The following is a 19655-nucleotide window of genomic DNA, read 5'->3' on the forward strand; positions in this document are numbered from 1 at the left end:
TGGCTGCTAACATGGAAACAGAACAGAAGAATATATTTTTATGGAAAAGCAATACTGTCTTTCTGTACCCCTCAAAACGCCCCGTGGGTGGATTATTTTATTTTAAATGTAGCTTTTCATAAAGATTCTACATATTCAACCTATAATAATGTAAGACATGTTTTATTGTGGAATAATTATCACACCTTTTAATTTATTAATTGGCTTTTTGAAAATATTTATTTCATTTGGTCAGATTGATCACGTAAACGTAATTATGTGGGTTTTCTCAGGGTTCCCCGGTTTCCTCCCACAGTCTAAAGACATGCCGGTGTTAGGTTCATTGATGACACTAAATTGCCCTTAGGTGTGAATGTGAGTGTGAATGGTTGTCTGTCTCTGTTTGTCTCAATGTGCCCTACGATAGACTGGCATCCAGTCCCCCCCACGACCCGACAGGGACAAGCGGTTGAAGATGAATGAATGAATGAATGTATAAAAAAGGTAATAACATGATCATCTCTCAGCACTCAGCTCATGGTTAATGTGATACCTCAAATATTTATTCATTCACGTTTGAGATTATTTATAAAAAGGCTTTATTTTGCCTCCATAAGTGGTGAGAGGGAGAAGCGAAGCTCATGATGCTGCAGTGCTGATTGATCCGGACATTCATTCATCTGATCTGAGCTCCGCTCCTTTAAATCTGCTCCCTGACGTAACTTGCACATTTATTTATTTTTTTATTTATATATTTATTTTGACAACAATATCGAGCCAACATCTTCTTCTGGCTCCTAATATGAGCGCCTCCCTTGAGGCCGTGCAGTCACCACGGGGCACGCAAAAAGTATTATTATTATTATAATAATAGTAATAATAATAATGATAATAACAATACTGCATTTCAGGGAAGACTGCTACGAGCCTCCATCGTCTCCGTGGTGGAGACGTGCGTTTAGATCGTGTGTCCGGCGGCTCTGTCCCTGGATGCTTTCTGTGGAAGATCATATTGGATCATATTGTTTGCAGGACGTTGTTACTCCTGCAAGCCCCCCCCCCCCCCCCCCCCCCCCGCACCACACACACACACACACACACACACACACACACACACACACAGTATATCCCGGCGTAGTTGTGAATTGAACATGGCGACTGTACCAGTATATTGCATCTGCAGATTACCTTACGACGTGACCCAGTTTATGATCGAGTGTGATGCTTGCAAGGACTGGTTCCACGGCAGGTAAGGTCGGATTGCTCACCGTGGTGTTTTTGTGGCGGGTTTGCATTTGTTTAAAACAAGCAAAAATGGCGAGGTCTCGGTCGCGTTTGACAGCTTTGTGGCTCTCAGTCACCCGTCTACATCTGAGGAGAGGCCGCTTGGAGAAAAAGAAGAAGGCGGAGTTAAATATAGCCCGACCGACCGGGGTTGTGACATTTTTTCGCGATTAACACAAAACATAATCTTCTTTTAAAAAGTTTCAGATATTTTATAGAGTGATTTCGTCTATAAATTGTACTTAATGGTTATTTAACATTCCCGCATAGCCCGAACTAAATCTTCCCGTTGTGAGCGGGCGGCAGAGGCAGAGACAGCGGGGGAAGCCTCGGCGGTCTCGTTGCCCATTTGTCTGCCGTGTCCCCTCTTCATGGCCACTTTTAGACCGATATTTCGTGTGTGTTGTGTTTAAATGTTATTCTCATGAGTTTTCACCGACCGCTTTTACAGAGCACGGTTGAAAATCACGACCCGAGTCTAAGGCTGTGCTCAGCCCCGTAACGTCCCTGCCTTCCTGCCGGGCAGGCAGGCAGCAGGAGCCATGGCTGACAATAGCCCGTTGATGCTCTTATGTTTTAGTGAGGAAAATAATACAGTTGGGAACGTACACTGAACACGGTTGTTAGAAGCGTTAACGTTACAATTGAGCTATAGTTTGGCTAGTCCTATTTTGTTTCACTGCGATTAAACGGGGATGTGTTGTCCACCGCCGCTCATCACTTTCATCGTTCGTACATAGGCTAAGCTGTAATCAAATTCCTGATATCATTCTGTTATATTGTCTTGTGTCGGAGTTGCTACAGCACAAGCCTGTCCCTGCAGCCCAATTTGTTTTGCCATGTTTCATGCTGTTCTACTGCACTCAGCTTGTCTTTTGGGGATAGATCATTTGTTTACCGTGTTTGGTTTGGTGAAGAAGCCCTTCATGAACAGTATTTACGCGCCTGAACGTTAACCCTTTAATGCTCACCCTGGCTGCTTGGCTGTGTGTAGCTTTATCACATTATGTAGGGTCGAATGAAATGCTCGGGGAAGCCATGACCTCCAGTGACACATCTACGTAAGCCCCCAGTATAATGAAAAGAAGACCCATCTTTAAATGTAGATCCTGAATGTTCATGTGTAAACTTGATGCTCTTGACTCTAATATACAGTAGGACATTAGGAGTTCATGTCTGACAGATTTCTTTTGCCTGCTGATAATAAAATCAAATCATTCAGGATTCAGAGTTGGACCTTTGTTACAGGATACATTAGTTTATTTAAAGGTTGATTATGGAGTAACATTCGCAACAACAAAAAGATAATTCCAGCAGTCGGGTTACCAGGTTGGTCAGACCCGGCCCAGTAACCTACAGGAGACCAGAGTCTGTTTGCGCCTGTTTGAACCCATCCCCTCCGGCAAATCACACCATAAAAACAAGTATTGCAGAGGAGTATGACTGACAGTTAGCGTTAGCCGTTACAGCTAAGTAAAGATGAAAGTGATGTTAGCGATCAAGGAGAAACGTAGCCATTTGGGCGTGCCTTTTAATGGCGTTTCTCTCCTTTCTCTCAGTCTATGGAGTGAATGCTTGGCCAGTATTGACTCTGGTTTTTGCACGTCTCCGGTCACTCAGCTGCTGGGACAAATAAACAGCTGCAGGATTGACAAACTCCATTTCACCCAGTGCCAGCCTAGAGTAGCTGCACCTAACAACAGACAACCCTGGCAACCAGGAACGCCCAACACTATTGGCTGCTAACATGGAAACAGAACAGAAGTATATATTTTTATGGAAAAGCTCTACAAACGCCCCATGGGTGGATTATTTAAAAAAAAAAAAAAGTTTTTTAATAAAGATTCTACATATTCAACCTTTAACAGCAGTGAAACAGCTGTGTAAGTTTAGATAGGAAAAAAATCAGTACACTACTTTATGCACCTACATTAAATTATGTTCTTAGAGTGTCTGAGATGTAGTCATTGTAGAGGATATTATGGTATTATTCATCATATGTGTCATCAGCACAATTATGATACACAGTGTGTCTGTATGATGGCAACATCAACCAGTGAACCAATAATGGAACCCTGGGGATCCCACAGACCTCAGCCATACTCTGTTGTCATAAGCTGGATAAACTGTATTTGCCTTTGAAATTGCACTCTATTGTACACTGTAATCTAACATGCACACATGCATGAGGCAAGAGAAGGTAATAACTGGTAATTTCATTGTCAAGCTATATAAAATATAAAGTGTCTAGTTTGTGTGGTGTTGACGTATGATTATGCTAGTTGTACTAAGATGTAATAACACACAGGTACATGCTAGTGTGCATTTAGTAGTTATGTTTGTTCATTGCTAGAATAAGGTGCAACTTAACTTACTCCAGTACTTGGTGAGACTTGTGGTTGTGTCTAGATGGTAACCCTAGATTTGCTAAAATCCGATCTCCTTAATGGGATGTGAAATGAAGGTGTTTCAGCAGCACAAAGACAGAAATGTACAGATAAATAGAAGTAAAATAAAACAAAAATAAATAGAAGATAAATAGATAGAAATCCAATTACAGTTACAACTAAAAACTAACTGAAAATAGCACGTCTTGGCTCCACATTAGAGCTGTTCCATGGCGTCTCCTGCGCATAACAACTTGAATGCCAAGTAAGCAGTGTTAGCTGGCAAATGTTAGTATGTAGGAAAATCTGTTACATCGGATTTGGAAATTAAAACGCCATTGAATTTCTAGCACTGAATATTTATGCATTAAAATTAGCTATCTGATTTTTTTTGCCTTTGAATTTAACGCTTCAAATTTTCAACTACTGATTTTCACCTTTATTTTTCAATTTTCACAAATTCAGAATCACAAATGAATCGTTAAAAGATTCAACATACCAAAACCAGATGCAAAATACGATGTAGAAAATTCAGCACACTGCCAATCTAGAATATAGAATAGATTGGGTTTCCTTGGGTTCCTGGATGTTAATTTTTTACATTGAATTTTGCATCTGAAAATGGCCTGATGAATTTGAGGTTTAGGGAGTTGAAGAATATGTTTTTTGATACGGGCTGGTTTATTCTGCCAAATAAAAAGTGTTAAGTTGTTGGTGCAGATTAGCAAAAACACGATTTGTTAAGACAAATTGGGAGGTGTTGAAAAAGATACAGAAACTTTGGTAAAATGACCATCTTAATAAGATTAACCCGGCCTGCATAGGACAGGGGGAGGTCCGCCCATCTAGACAAGTCTGACATGCATTTATCCAATAGCGGCTGGAAGTTCTTTTGAAAAAGGTCCCTGAAGGAGCTGGTGACAAACACCCCAAAATACTTGAACCCCTCGTCAGCTGTTTTAAAGGGGAATATGGATTTTCGGAGTGATCTCGACAAGTTGTTGACAAAGAATAACTCACTCTTCTGAATATTCAACTTATACCCCGACAGGTGCCCAAACTGATTCAGGATTGATAAAACTGGGGGGAGGGAGGATGTGGGGTTTAAAATAAACAAGAGACGGTCATCTGCATATAAGGAAAGTTTGTGGACCAGGCCAAATTGAGTGATGCCTTCAAACTCATTCTGGGTTCTAAGCCAGATGGCTAATGGCTTGATGGTTATGTTGAACAACAAGGGTGAGAGCGGACAGCCCTGCTGGGTCCAAACCAAACGTACTGAACGGATGCCGTCAGTGTTTACAGATGCAGATGGGGTTGCATACAGAAGCTTAACCCAAGAAATAAATTTAGAATCATAGCCAAATTTCTCCAAAACATGAAATAGAAAGCCCCACTCCACTCGGTCGAGGTTTTCTCCGCATCTAGCGCCACTATGACCTCAGGAGTGTCTGTCCCCGGTGAGAATATGATGTTGAGCAGCCTTCTGGTGTTACAGAATGGATGTCTCACTAATGTGAAGCCTGTCTGGTCTTGTGAAATTATCGTTGACATCACACTTTGGAGGGGAAGGGTGAGGACCTTAGCAAGGATCTCACAATCTATGAATAAAAGTGAGACCGGTCTGTAGCTGTAGGTAGGATCCCTGTCTTTCTTCAGGAGCAATGAAATAGATGCCTCATACAAGATCCCTGTTAATCTGCCTGCAGTAAAGGAGTCATTGATCATTCTCACAAGGATGGGAGCTAATAGCATCGAGTATGTCTTAAAGAACTCGACTGTAAAACCATGGGGACCAGTAGATTTCCTGTTCTGCATAGACTTGATCGCTTCATGCATCTCCAACAGAGCAATGGGTCTACCAAGCTCCCTAGAGATGTTTATATCAATCTGAGGGTACGTTAAGCAGGGGTAGGGGGTCGCTGCAGTAATTGGGCTGCATTCAGAAGTATATAGTTCAATTCAATTCAATTCAATTTTATTTATAGTGCCACATCATAACAAAAGTTATCTCAGGACACTTTTTTCAAAAATTCAATTTCCCCTTGCGGGATAAATAAAGTAATTCTTCTTCTTCTTCTTCTTTACAAACTAGGTAAAGACCACACCCTATGACTTAATTATGATTTACATAGACCCAACAATTCCCCCGTAGAGTATGGTGGCAACGAAAACCTTCCCTATCACTGGCAGGAACGTCAGACAGACCCAGTTCTGTGGAGGACGGCCATCTGTCTTGACCGATTGGGGAGGAAGAAAAGGAGAGAGAAAGAGAGAAAAGACGGACAGATGGACAGAGAGAGACAAAGACAGACACAGAGACAGACACACTTCCAGTAACTATAATAATATCTATAGTAATGTGAATATGACTTATATGTTATGGCAGTTAATACAGCAGAATAGTAGAAACAAGCGCAACTAAGTTTATAGATTATAATAGTAGCAGGAAGCGTCATGCAGGACCACGGCAGCAGGTACCACCACGATCAGCAGAGACCTGAGAGACGACAAAGCACAAACAACTCCGGGGGAGAAGTTGATCTAGTACCGGTAGTGCGGTATAGAAATCAGAAAAAGACTTGTTGATCACCCTGCCTTATCTTTCTGCTCAAAAAAGTTTTGTTTGGATTGTCGTAGCTGTCTCTCCACTCCGCGTGTCATTAAAAGGGCCGTGTTCTGAATGTAGTAGTAGCCGTTTCTGATATAGAAGGGGGGTGGAGAGGTGAAGTAAGTTCTATCAAGTTTCAACAGTTTCTCTGCAATTTCCACCAGCCTAGCCCGTTCCGCCCTTCTCATTTGAGAAATATAGGATATCACTTGTCCTAGTCCTATTTTAAAATACTTAGGATAACCCTATGGCGGTTGGTGATAAACATCCAAAACAGAATAAAATAAAGCTGTGAAGAAAATATAAAATAACAAATTGAAATCCACATGTGAACGAGCTTCCAGTACTTGGCACAAAGGGCGATTAAAGATAATCTGAATTCAAATAACAGTGTAACCAGGCACGGAAAGAAAGATGACTCTAGCCAGCAGCTTAGTGTTGCTCTCTGTTAGTGTGGCACAGGAGGACTCCAGTTAGCAGAAGCTCGTCTTGTAAATTTGCATTTACCTCGAGGGAGCCTATCTTTTGAGCGTGGTCGGACACTGTGGCGTGGACGTGGTCTCATTGACACAGTAAAAGGTTTTTCTAGCAGCATGACCTACATGAAACTGATAAATGTCGTTTTAGGCACGGCGTATTGATTATAGGAGATGATTTCTAACATTGTTAGTAGGCTAATATAAACATTATAACTTGATACACTACACTTATTTTAGCCATGTAGTCTATGCCAGTGTACAATTTAAGTGTATTACCATATGGGTAGTGAAACCTCATCATGCTAAATAGGCCAACTTGTGTTTGTATTTAATTTAGTTAGTACTTGGTAGACGTACTATTTCTAATAAATATATGAATAAAATATATGAACAAAATCATTCCTGTTATGTTCAAGATAGTCCTTAGGACAGGGAAGTAAAACTAATATTTCTATTTTCTTTAGATGGTATTTTGGCACATTTTAGTCATGGGACTGAAATTTTAAAAAGCCCACTAAAGAATACAAACATCAATTTGCTTGAGTCAAACCATTAATACAGTAGCCTAACTATTTTGGCTAATTTAAATAAATATATAAACATATGCCAACTAGGTATAGGGATAACATTTACTCAGTTTACTAACTACCTATGAGCATACTGCTAATGATACTGCTTTGTTCGTTCGAGAACAGAGACAGACTCGTGCTTGGAGCTCTGGCATGGTTGTCGGGAACAGGAAGATTTCTCCATCCGGTAAGTCCTACCATGTTCACGAGAAGCAAAAATGGCGCCGTCCTTAGGGGAGCCTGCGCCACTGAGCTTTCCTTAGGAATGAATGGGGCGCCATTTTGGTTCTGCTATCCGCTCTTTTTTTATGTCTATGGCATACGCTAAATGATGTTAGTTATATCCATGTATACATCAGCTGCCACCTGCTGCCGCATTTCTCACATATACTTGTCCAAACGGTGTAGCCGTAGCTAGCTGCACATGTGCACCTCAGGTCATGCCATGCCCAGGTCCCCAGGACCGGCGCTCTCATCTTATGCCACCATGGTCTTAGTAGCCAAGCGCGGTACTGCAGCACTCGCCTGTTTAAGAAGCATATTCATCCATTCACTCCCATACATGCGGGGAAGAGGAGATCTCTACTGAAAATTTTAGATACAAATCAAAAGGCTCATAATTATCTTCAGACCCTCTACTAAAAAAATGTATGTTTTCATCATTTTAGACCCGACCAAAGTGCAGTTATGGGCAGGAGAAGGAGGGTGCATGGCTAAAAAGAGCTGTAGTGAAACACATTCAGCAGCTTAGTTTCTGTCTCCGTAAACTCCCAGTGTAAGGCTCCACCAGAGACTCAACTTTGCTGCTCAAACTTTTTGTGTTTTTGTCAGATATATATAAATTTTTTTTTTTGTTTTGGGCATGGGCTCGGGAATGCAAACATTTCTACATTTGGTAAGTCCTCCCACGTTCACGAGAAGATGCCACACAGCCAGGAAGTAACAGGGTTCTAAAACAACCGTGCTCCACTGAGCTGCTTTTATAGGAATGAGTGGGCGCCATTTTTTGGCACGCCGTCCATACTTTAATATGTCCATGGTGCCAGGACATTAGTATCCTTAACTAACGTCAACTCTATGACGCTATCTATTTATTAGCAAACAGTGCTACTATTGTCCAAACAATTACTTGAGTAACTTGACCTAGGCAAAATCTCTGCCTCGAGGATTCATTTAATTCCTATTCCGCGTGTTCTGCGGCTGGCTCAGCGGGATCATTGTTCCACATGGACTGTTTTTGCGGATGCACACCACTAAGGCCGAATTTCAGATGGCAGATGGCAGATGGCGGAGAGTAAAACAACCACCCGGAGAAGGTAGAGAATGTCCAAAGTTTCACACTAAAAAAGAAGCCAACAAGGTGCAATGTGTCCACTGCATACTAACACTGTTGTACCACAACAGCACAACATCAATGATTCAGCATCTGAGCCCAAAGTAGCGCTCCTCGTGAATGCCTCTGTGTTTAGTTTTTGATGAATGTAAACATAAATTCACCTCCCTGATCAGTCTTTTTCCAGCAACTCTTCAGACTCAGCACATTGCCAAAATCCCTGTGATCCTCTTTTTACATTGATAAAGTGAATCTAGTTGTTGCTGCTCAATTGCGCTGTGGTTCATTCTTTTTCCAGTTTTAATTAAGTCCTGCCTCCATTGATCCACATTCAACAGTTTTTCGCCGTTTGAGTGCGCGACCGGATAAATGCAGTTCATTGCATTTTACCGACTTCCGGCGTGAACGCACTTCCACCCTCAAACTGAGAGTGGAAGTGAAAAATTTGGGACACAGCAACAGACTCCATCAGGATATGAAAGATGTGTCATTAAACTTATTGCAACTTGATGAACCATCAAAAGGGTCTTGGGGATATATTATGATGGTTATTATGATGGTTATGATGGATATATTATGATGGATATATTATGATGGGGATATATTTATGATGGTATTTATTTAATGCTTTAACTGCTTTAATCAGTAAAGGTGAACTGCAAAATCGGTTTTCAGAATCCTATCAGAATCAGAAATACTTTAAAATCCCAGGGGGGAATCATTGTTACAAAACTCCAGATATACAAACAACAAATATTATACAGACTAAACATTTACAGAAGTGAATATTTACAGTAGTGAAATATATACAAGATCAAAGATTGTCTGTGGTTGAGTCTGAATCACAGAGCGGGGGTGACAGACTCTCCTAGGGATGTGTTGTATAGTTTAATGACCATAGGTGGGAGAGATTTCCTGAGGCGCTCTTTGGTGCATCTGGGTGCAAGGAGTCTTCTGCTGAAGGTGCTCCTCTGCTGGGCCAGTGTGTCAGTGTGATAGGGTGGGAGACATTGTCCAGGATAGACCGGAGCCTGGACAGCATCCTCCTCTCACGGTCGTCAGGGTGTCCAGCTCCTCCCCCGCGACATCACCGGCCCTCCTGATCCGTTTGTTCTGCCCCAGCATGTGACAGTGAAGAAGATCGCACTGGCCACAACAGACTCATAAAACATCCTCAGCATCGTCCGGCAGGTGTTAAAGGACCTCAGCCTCCTCAGGAAGAAGAGTCGACTTTGGCCCTTTTTGTAGACAGCCTCTGCGTTTGTAGTCCAGTTCAACTCATTATTGAAGTTCACCCAGGTACTTGTACTCCTCTACTTCAGGTCAGGGGACCGTGCAGAGCTCAAGCGTGTTCAGAGAGAACTCAAACACAGCATCAAGGAGAGTAAGGAAAGCTACAGGAGGAAACTGGAATCCAAACTGGAAAACAACAACACCAGGGACGTATGGAGGGGGATGAGTGAGATCACCGGCTTCCAGAGGAGAGGAGGAGGAACAGCAGAGGGAAATGAACAACGTGCGAACGAGTTTAACTTGTTTTTCAACAGGTTTGACCCCAGCTCCCCCAACAGCCCCCCTGCTGCTCCTCCGAGCAACTACCTCTTCTCACAACCCCCCCTCGCGTGCTGAAGGCCTGTGCCAGCCAGCTCTGCGGAGTTCTCCAGCACCTCTTCAACCTGAGCCTCCACCTTCAGAGAGTGCCAGTGCTGTGGAAAACATCCTGCCTTGTTCCAGTGCCCAAAAAAGGACATCCTGTGGCACTGGATGACTACAGGCCGATTGCACTGACCTCTCACATTATGAAGGTCATGGAGAGGCTGGTTCTTGCACACCTCAGACCCCTAGTGTGCCCATCACAGGACCCCCTACAATTTGCATATCAGCCCCATGTTGGGGTTGATGATGCTCTCATCTACCTGCTGCAGGAAGCCTACTCCTCCCTGGATAGACCCAACACTGCTGTCCGCGTCATGTTCTTTGACTTCTCCAGTGCTTTTAACACCATCCAGCCCGAGCTGCTGAAGGCCAAACTGGAGAACATGCGGGTGGATTCTCCTCTCGTCACATGGGTAAATGACTATCTGACGGGCAGGCCGCAGTATGTGAGATTACGGAACTGTGTGTCTGACCGCCTGATCAGTAACATTGGTGCCCCCCAGGGAACCGTGCTGTCGCCCTTCCTCTTCACCACCTACACAGCAGATTTTAAGTACCGCACTGAGTCGTGTCATCTGCAGAAATTCTCTGATGACACGGCCATTGTGGGGCGTGTAGAGGGTGGAAGGGAGGACGAGTACAGGGACCTGGTCGGCAATTTTGTCATGTGGTGTGAGGAGAACCACCTGCAGCTGAACGTGGCAAAGACAAAAGAGATGGTGGTGGAACAAGCCCCCGCCCTCTCCAGTTTGCATTGGTGGGACGGACTTAAACATTGTGGACTCCTACAAGTACCTGGGTGTGGTGCTGGATAATAAACTGGAGTGGACCACAAACACACAGGCAGTCTACAAGAAGGGCCTGAGCCGGCTTTACTTCCTGAGGGCTCAGGTCCTTTAATGTCTGCAACCGGATGCTTCAGATGTTTTATCAGTCTGTTGTCGCGAGCACCATCTTCTTCGCTGTGGTGTCCTGGGGTGCGGGCATCAAAGCAAAAGACGCGAACAAACTGAATAAACTGATAAAGAAGGCCGGGTCTGTTGTTGGCTCTAAGCTTGTCACCCTGGAGGAGGTTGTGGAGCACAGGATGCTGGCAAAACTGCTGGTGATCATGGACAATGTCTCCCATCCCCTCCATAAAACCCTGGACAAGCTTCAGAGCAGCTTCAGCAGCAGACTCATTCAACCCCGCTGCTTAAAGGAACGGCACAGGAAATCATTCCTACCTGCTGCCGTCAGACTTTACAACGCTGCACAACAACGCTGAGCAACGCTCAGGGAATAAACTCTCACTACTCATAGTGACCTATCACTGACATGCACCTTATCCCACTTGCACATTAAAATCCACACTGCACATTTTAATATAGTGTTTTATCTGCAATACTGTACTTTTATTTTATTCTATTTTATTGCTGTTCATATTTTGTATTTTATATTTTATCTTATTTTAGTATTTCTGATTGCTCTGTACCGCTGCTACGATGACCTAATTTCCCCTCGGGGATAAATAAAGTTATCTATCTATCTATCTATCTATCTATCTATCTATCTACAGTGTCCACAGGGACCCCCTGGATGGAAACAGGGGTCACAGGTGTTTTCACCCTCCTCAGATCCACTACAAGCTCCTTTGTTTTAGTCACGTTGAGCTGCAGATGATTCAGCTCACTACAAGTGACAAAGTTGCCCACAACAGTCCTGTATCCACTTTCATACCCCTTTCAAATGCAGCCAACGATTGCTAATTCATTAGAAAACTTCTGAAGGTGGCAGGACTCAGTGCAATAGTTGAAGTCTGAGGTGAAGCGGGTGAAGAGAAAGGGAGAGAGGACAGTCCCCTGTGGGGCCCCAGTGTTGCTGACCACCCTGTCAGACACAGTTCTGTAGGCGTACATACTGTGGTCTGCCCATCAGGTAATCCACAATCCAGGACACGATGGGGGCCTCCATCTGCATCGCAGCCATCTTCTCACCCAGTAGAGCCGGACGGATGGTGTTGAATGCACTGGAGAAGTCAAAGAACATGACTCTCACAGTGCTCGCAGGCTTGTCCAGATGACTGTAGACTCTGTTCAGCAAGTAGGTGATACAGTCCTCAACTCCCAGGCGGGACTGGTAGGCGAACTGTAGTGGATCAGTGAAGGGCCTGACCATAGGCATTAGCTGCTCCAGGGCAAATCTCTCCGTGGTCTTCATGATGTGGGACGTCATGGCCACCGGTCTGTAGTCCTGAGGGCCACTAGGACGTGGCGTCTTTGGCACAGGCACGAGGCAGGACGTCTTCCACAGCACTGGGACTCTCTTAAAGTGCAGGCTCAGGCTGAAGACTTGACTCAGGGCGCACTCACACTGTCCGCCCGTACCGTGCCCCGGGCTTTAGGGTACTTGTCCCCCCCTCCCTCTCCCCCCGCTGGCCAGACCATTTGTACTCACACTACCTGGGCCTCGCGCAAATGCTTCATGCCTGTCCATATGTCGTCACGTTGTAACACGTCACACGCATTGATTGACGTCATCGCGATGCGTCGCTTTGTTTACAAATCTTTCCATAGACCTCAAAGTTTTTATACGTCTTGTCCGACTGTTTTTGAATATTTTCATCCGCCCAAATCTGCAGTAAACACTCCACCTTCGCATCACACCAACGTGAACCTTTCGCCGCCATTGTTGTTGTTGTTGTTAAATGTCCGCGCATGGTCCTTCTTTTTTTTTCTATGTCCGAACAGGCACACTTAAAATGACGTCAGAGCCGCCGTAGGCCTCTTGCTCGTACATGTGCGCACGCTCGTGCTCGTACATGTGCAAACGCGCTTTACAAAAGCTCACCTCTCTCAAACGGGCCGTGGACGGCCAGCTTTTGCACTCACACTGGTCAAACGAACTAGGTTTTACCCGCAAAACCTGTTTTGGCCCGGTACGGAAGGACAGTGTGAGTGCGCCCTCAGTACTCCAGACAGCTAGGGGGCACAGGCATTAAGCACCCTGGGAAAGACACCATTGGGGCCTGCAGCTTGTCAGAGTGGAGTCTCGTCAGCTGTCTTCTCACCAGGTCAGGAGTGAAGGACACTGTAGAGGTGACCATTGGGGGAGGGCTGAGGTCATCAGGTTTTGGAGGACATGATTAGAGTAGAGGGAGGGGTGGAATAGTTAGGTGTGAAGTGAGGTGGTGAGTGGCAGTCAAGGGGTCTGTAAGGAGGAGGAGTAGGGGGAGGTAAAGTGAAATTAGTTGAGGGGCCGGCAGCAGCTGAGTCATCAGGGGATGGGCAGCAGTATCAAGCCTATTAAAAAATAGGTTCAGTTCATTGGCCTGGTCCACACGGTCCTCCAACCCTGTGCTACCAGTCTTCTGCAACCCGGTGATGGTTCTCATGCCACTCCACACGTCCCTCGAGGTTTTTCTCCAGCTTTCTCCTATAATTTTCTTTAGTCTCCCTTTTAAGTCTGAGTACCCCTTGCACTCTCCTCACCTCATCACGGTTGCCATCTCTGAATGCTCTCTTCTTTTCATTCAGGATCGAGGGTTTATTATTAGCGTAGCAGGTTACAGTCCGAGCTGGGACATTGCAGTCCACACAAAAATTAATATTGTCTGTGATGCACTGGATGTCCTTCCCGTGCGGCTCACAAAGTGCAGGCCAGTCAGTCCCTTCAAAGCAGCCCTGCAGTGTCTCATAAGCCTCCTCAGACCACCTCCTTACAGTCGTCATGGTCGTAGGCTTCCTCTTATCCAGAGGCACATAGCAGGGTTTGAGTTGAACCAGGTTATGATCTGACCTGCCCAGAGGGGGGAGAGAAGAGGAGATGTATGCATACTTAATGTTAGCATACATCAGGTCCAAAGTCCTCTCGTCTCTGGTAGGACTGCTTATGTACTGTTGGAAGGTCGGAAGAACTCTATCCATGATGACATGGTTAAAGTCTCCCGACATGATGATGAGGGCACAGGGGTGATTAGTCTGGAGTCTGGAGATGGTGGTGTGTATGATGCTGCAGGCAGATGTCGGGTTTTCAGAGGGAGGGATGTACAGAACAATGGTGATGACATGCGAGATCTCTCTGGGCAGACGGTATGGATGGAGTCCAACGGCCACCAGTTCCACATCGGGGCTACAGAGCTGTTCTTTAATGGTAATATGACCAGGATTACACCATCTGCTGTTTACTAGAACAGCAAGCCCCCCTCTGCTGTCCCGGTCAGCCCGAATGGTGTGGAAGCCATCCACGGAGACGTTCTGGTCCGTGATGTCTCTGTGTAGCCATGTCTCTGTGAAACCCATCAGACTGTACTCACAGTACTCCGGGTGGCTTCGCGTTAGCGCCGTTATTTCATCCAATTTGTTGTAGAAAGACCGTACATTAACCACAACAACAGAGGGGAGACACGGCTTAAATCTTCTCCTCTCCATAAGCCAGTCCTGTCTCCACCCTCCTCTATTGCCCTGACGTTGCTTCCCACCTCTGCGCCCCCGGTGTGTTTTTCTCCAGAGTTCAGGTGGAAACTCCGCTGGGCTGGCCGCTATGCCGGCCGGCATGAGCACGATCAGCTGTTCTCCGGAGAAAACAAAGACAGCGTGTCCCGATGGAAGCGGCATTGATAAAAACAACACACAAAAAAACAATCAAAAGTAACCTCATTGTAGAGGGCAGAACTTCACAGAAGTTAGGGTGAAGAAACAAAACAAACAAAAGGAGAATAGAAGTTAAGAAAGTTTAAAAAAGCGAACTTAAACACTAGAGCAGTAACAGGCAGTGTGCAACTTTCCCACATGCACACGAACCAATGTTAGTGTTTTATTTATTCTTTTGAATTGCACTATTAAGATTAGATTAGAAGTTTATTAAGCAGGGACAAAGACATTGTACATTGTTTCATATAAAATAGATGCCATTCATACAGGTTTCTAGTCGAGACTAATTTCCTAAACCCCTGTCCCTGGTTATGCCTTTACTAATAGTTACACAAGCAAAGTTAAAGAAAATACACACACGTTAGAATACAGAATATCAAATACAACACACATAATGAGAAACACAAGTACAACATTAACATGGAAATAATAAACCCTCTGATCCTAGGTGGTGAGCGCTTGACACAGATAGCACAGGTGCACGAGTCCGTGGTCACAGCTGAGTGATATGATTTATGACGTCTGATAAGGGCATCTTATTTTAAGTATAGTTGTCTTTTATGTGTTGTAGTGCTATTTTGTTTACTACCGCATCATACTTATGACGCACATGCATGTGTGCACGTGCATTATTAAAATGTTACACCTTTTCTAAAAAGGCTCTAATAATTATTAATAATTCTATTTATTTATTTTTTTTCCCCCTCTACTTAGGTGTGTAACCTACTGTGACAAGTCTACATAGATCTATATGAGTCTTTTTTCTGTGATTAATTGGAACTTTGAGTACTTTCACACAGAACGTGAATATTACACGCTGAAAAAGTGATGTAAATTTTTCGGATCAGGGTCGATTGCGTGTCTGTAATGAGCATTTATAATATGTGGGTGTAATTCATCCATTAGTAAAAATGTGGTAAAAAATGGGCAGAATAATGTTAAAAAAAATGTGGATGATTTAATAATAGCAGACAGTTGTGTTCTGCCGATTAAATGAAGAGAGAAACCCAGTCTAAGGCCGCGTAATAAAGCATTTCACTAACTCCAGTAGTGCAAAGCTCTATGTTATTAATATTATTAATATTATGTACATGTACTGTTTAGTGCCCATGACTAATTAATACATTCAGCTCTTTTATATTTGAACTTTTTACTGTCACTCACTTTAACATACTTATAATAACAAATAATATTTTTAGTTTGGCAAAATGTAATATACTTAAGCCCTACACATGGCAATTTTGATGTGCAATAGAATTTAATATAAACTTTAATTATTAGACCATAATGAGGATTAGATCAATCATTGGTTAAGTGAGATCAGTTTATTTACACGTGGGCCTTAGTTATTCCTGTATTTGGATATTATGTGAAGTTTGGCGGCTGTGACACTGGAGGTGAAGCGAGTTATCCACTTGTTTGTTTCCTGGCTCCTCCAGTCTGCATATTGAGGTGTGCTTGGGCAAGATACTGAACCCCAAACCCCAAGCAGCCACTACCATCAGTGTATGAATGGATGAATGTGGTGTAGAATGCATTGAGTCAATGCTACTCAGGGCACTGTATGCTGTGAGCATGAAGTTTCATACTTTTGTCTTTTTTTAGGAGGACATGGTGTGTGTGAGTGTGTTTGCATGTGTGTGTGTGTGTGTGTGTCTGTCTGTCTGTCTGTCTGTGTGTAGGGTTCGAATTTGAGAACCGTTCCTATTTGGAACTGGCTCCAAATGTTTCGATCCATCGAATTACCAATTACTATTTTTTTAGGTAAATTTTTTAATTCATTTACCTAGTTTAAATCATGTGTTAATTGATCACTTGATATGCCAAATAGGGAAAAAACACACATATCGGCATGCAGCTAAAGCTGTAGCATACCTGCATAGCTGTTAGCTTACTGAAGCCACTGTCAGAGTCAGAAATGACGGAGGAGAAACAACATAACTGTTAAATCGTCCTGCATCCCCGAAGTAACCAGTGTGGCAACACAGCATGTTGCCTTCCCCCCATTTTTCATCTTAACAATCTTATTGTTATTCCTTCTTTTAGTGCATCAATTTTAAAAGTGGCAGATAAAAAAATACTTGCCTGCCTGCCTCAGTGGCAGGAGCCAGGAGGCCAGGAAGAGAAGAGATAGCCAAAGCGGTTGTATAAAACCGCACTTCACGTTTGTGGGTTGATTGGTGATCATACTAGCTAACAGCAATATGTTTCGATATTAATGGGCAAAAAACACTTAGACCTTACATTGTATTCATAGAATCTGGGGTTACAGTGCATAACCAACGTTTTAATTTTCAAAACTACCTGGCTGAGGTCTATTTCTGGGAGGATTTCAGCTGGCTCATGTGGCTGAAGGCAGACGATACATGCTGACTTTTGCCGGCGTGTGGGAAAGGCCACTTTTTAGCAGGCCAATCAAATGCGAAGGACTTGATTTAAATTACTCCTGTAGATGTAGAGCGCTCAAATATTCTTTTTCACTGGGACATACCTCAGTTCAATTACATTTTATTTACAAGTAACAAATAATTTGAAAAGTTATCTCAAGACACTTCACATATAGCAGTAGGTCCAGCAACATTGTGCACACGGTGGCAACAAAAACCTTCCCTTTAAACCTATAGTCTACATTCTGAAAATCATTTGAGCCCCCTGAGTTCGCATCTCCCTCCCTCCTTCCTAAAGAAACGCAGAGCCAGAAGCACATGGCTAACGTATGCTAACATGTGTTGACATAGCTGTTTATCAGACCGGGGACGTTCAAAGTCATAAGCCAGTATTGGCACAAACTAATGGAAGCTATTTATGTAACATCTACCACAATAAAATACAAAAATGAACTGTTGAACAAAAAGTCTGCTGTCTCAGCATCTGTTTTCAGTCCCACATCCTGAAGTAGCCTTCCCCACCGCTCAAAAGAATCCCCGATGTTGACTCCTCTTTGGCCCCTTGCTGTTCTTTTCCTTCTCTATGCTAAAAGAAGCTCTGGTAGCTGAGCTGCTAAGCTAATCACTAGCTGCTCAGAGTTTACAGAGAGGGAGGGGGAGTGGGAGGGGACCATAGACTGTATAAAAAAATGGACGTAGCCTCTCCGTCAGGGACCATTCTCTCAACTTGATCCAATCATATTCCCCTCTGGGAGAATCTTGTCAGATTTTGACCCCTCCACATTTCTTCTTACCAAAAAAGGGCATTGATGTGACTTTGGGGGGAGGGAGATACGTCCGTCTGGGTGACGTTTACAGAATAAGCCACATAAGCTCATATTTGCACCACCTCCTGGGAGCTAGGCTAAAAGAACACGTTACTAGATAAACAGGAGTGGGAGTCCCGTGTCTCTAGTGGAGATTACACTGGCGAGTGAAGTGCAGGCAGCATTTATGATCTATGATTTAAACTGATACTCAACAAAGTACCATGCTCATAGACTGTAAAACGCCGACCCTCACTGCTCCAGATTAGCATCTAGTGTATGTGCCATCGATAGCAAGCTGTACTGCAAGTCATGGTGCAAGTGCGGCTATTTAATTAGCATAACAGAGCTAACTTTAACACGGTGTGTTCCTAAACCATGTGTTGGTTCAGTCGATCAAAGAGCAAACCATCTTGTCACTTATGGAAACACGACCACACGAATGACCGCAGTCCAGGTCAAGATGACGGAGTTAGTATGCTAATGATGCTAATCCTGACAACAACCCCCTGAGGAGAAGTGAGGGCCAGAGGCTAGCTGTCACTCAAGAGGCCACGCCCCTAGTTATTCATAAACTTTAACCTTCAATAAAATACAAACTAGCCTGTTACAAAACTATTCACCCCCGTCAGTGTTGTCATGGAGATATGACCTAAACATACAGACTAGAATGTTTTTTTTGTCCCAGGCCTTAAACAGGTTTAATGATGTTGTGAATTACTCTTCTTCTACTTACCCGGATGTCATGTTCACTTGGTCGAATAAAAACAAAAGCCTGTTAAATAATAATGGGTATAATTTAATTACACCGTTAGCAGTGATGTCTCTTACATGCAAACACTCCTTACCCGTCACATCCTGACCACATCAAACCAACATGTACCGCATACTTTGCACAGGAAAACACTATCACTCTTGGTCCTGCTGCAGTATCATGAACAGGCCTCTTTTTGCCAGGCACCTGGTCTGGTTTTAGGGGGCTCAGCTAAATGTTAGCTTCAGCACTCTTAAAACAAACATGTTAACTGTCACATCGTGCCAAAAAGTGATTTAGTCCACCAACACAGCCTGTTTAACCTGTATCACGTGAACTGCTTTTACCTGGATCATAATATGCAAACATACATAACTCTATGTCCATGTATGGCAAAGATGTGTCTTTTTTAAACTTCAATGTTTTTGTAACGGAATAATCACAGTTGTGTTTGCAGTTCATAGCGTGATTATCAGGCTGACATTTATGTGATGAATACATCTATTTTATGTTTTATATATTTATGTGGGACACATTAGAGCCACCCAGTCCCTTGGATCTGCAGAAACACCTTTTTATTTGACGGAAATGACAGACATCATTGCCTTTTCATTTCTTTTATCAACTTATTTGTTTGGATAATCTTTAACCAGGCCAGGTGCCTAGACAAAAACAGGGACTAACAAATCTGCAGCTGGACTAGAAATTCTATTACTGAACCCAATTTACCGAGACTAATCAGTAGGGATGTAAAGATACATAAGGATATTGACAACAAC

General features: G+C 43.5%; 1 protein-coding gene across 2 annotated transcripts in view; it reads left to right on the top strand.

Moving 5' to 3' along the window:
- Positions 1-1112: 1112 nt before the first annotated feature.
- phf2 (PHD finger protein 2) overlaps positions 1113-19655 on the top strand; it is a 66874-nt gene continuing 48331 nt past the window's right edge. Inside the window, exon 1 of one of the 2 annotated variants that reach the window (XM_083939414.1) lies at positions 1113-1228. In XM_083939414.1, the coding sequence (XP_083795540.1) occupies positions 1131-1228 (98 nt within the window). In that variant the 5' untranslated portion in view covers positions 1113-1130. The remainder of the gene's footprint in view (positions 1229-19655) is intronic. The other variant, XM_083939413.1, reaches the window with a different exon arrangement.

Source organism: Echiichthys vipera (assembly GCF_963691815.1).
Source record: "Echiichthys vipera genome assembly, chromosome: X".
NCBI classification, from domain to species: Eukaryota; Metazoa; Chordata; class Actinopteri; order Perciformes; family Trachinidae; genus Echiichthys; species Echiichthys vipera.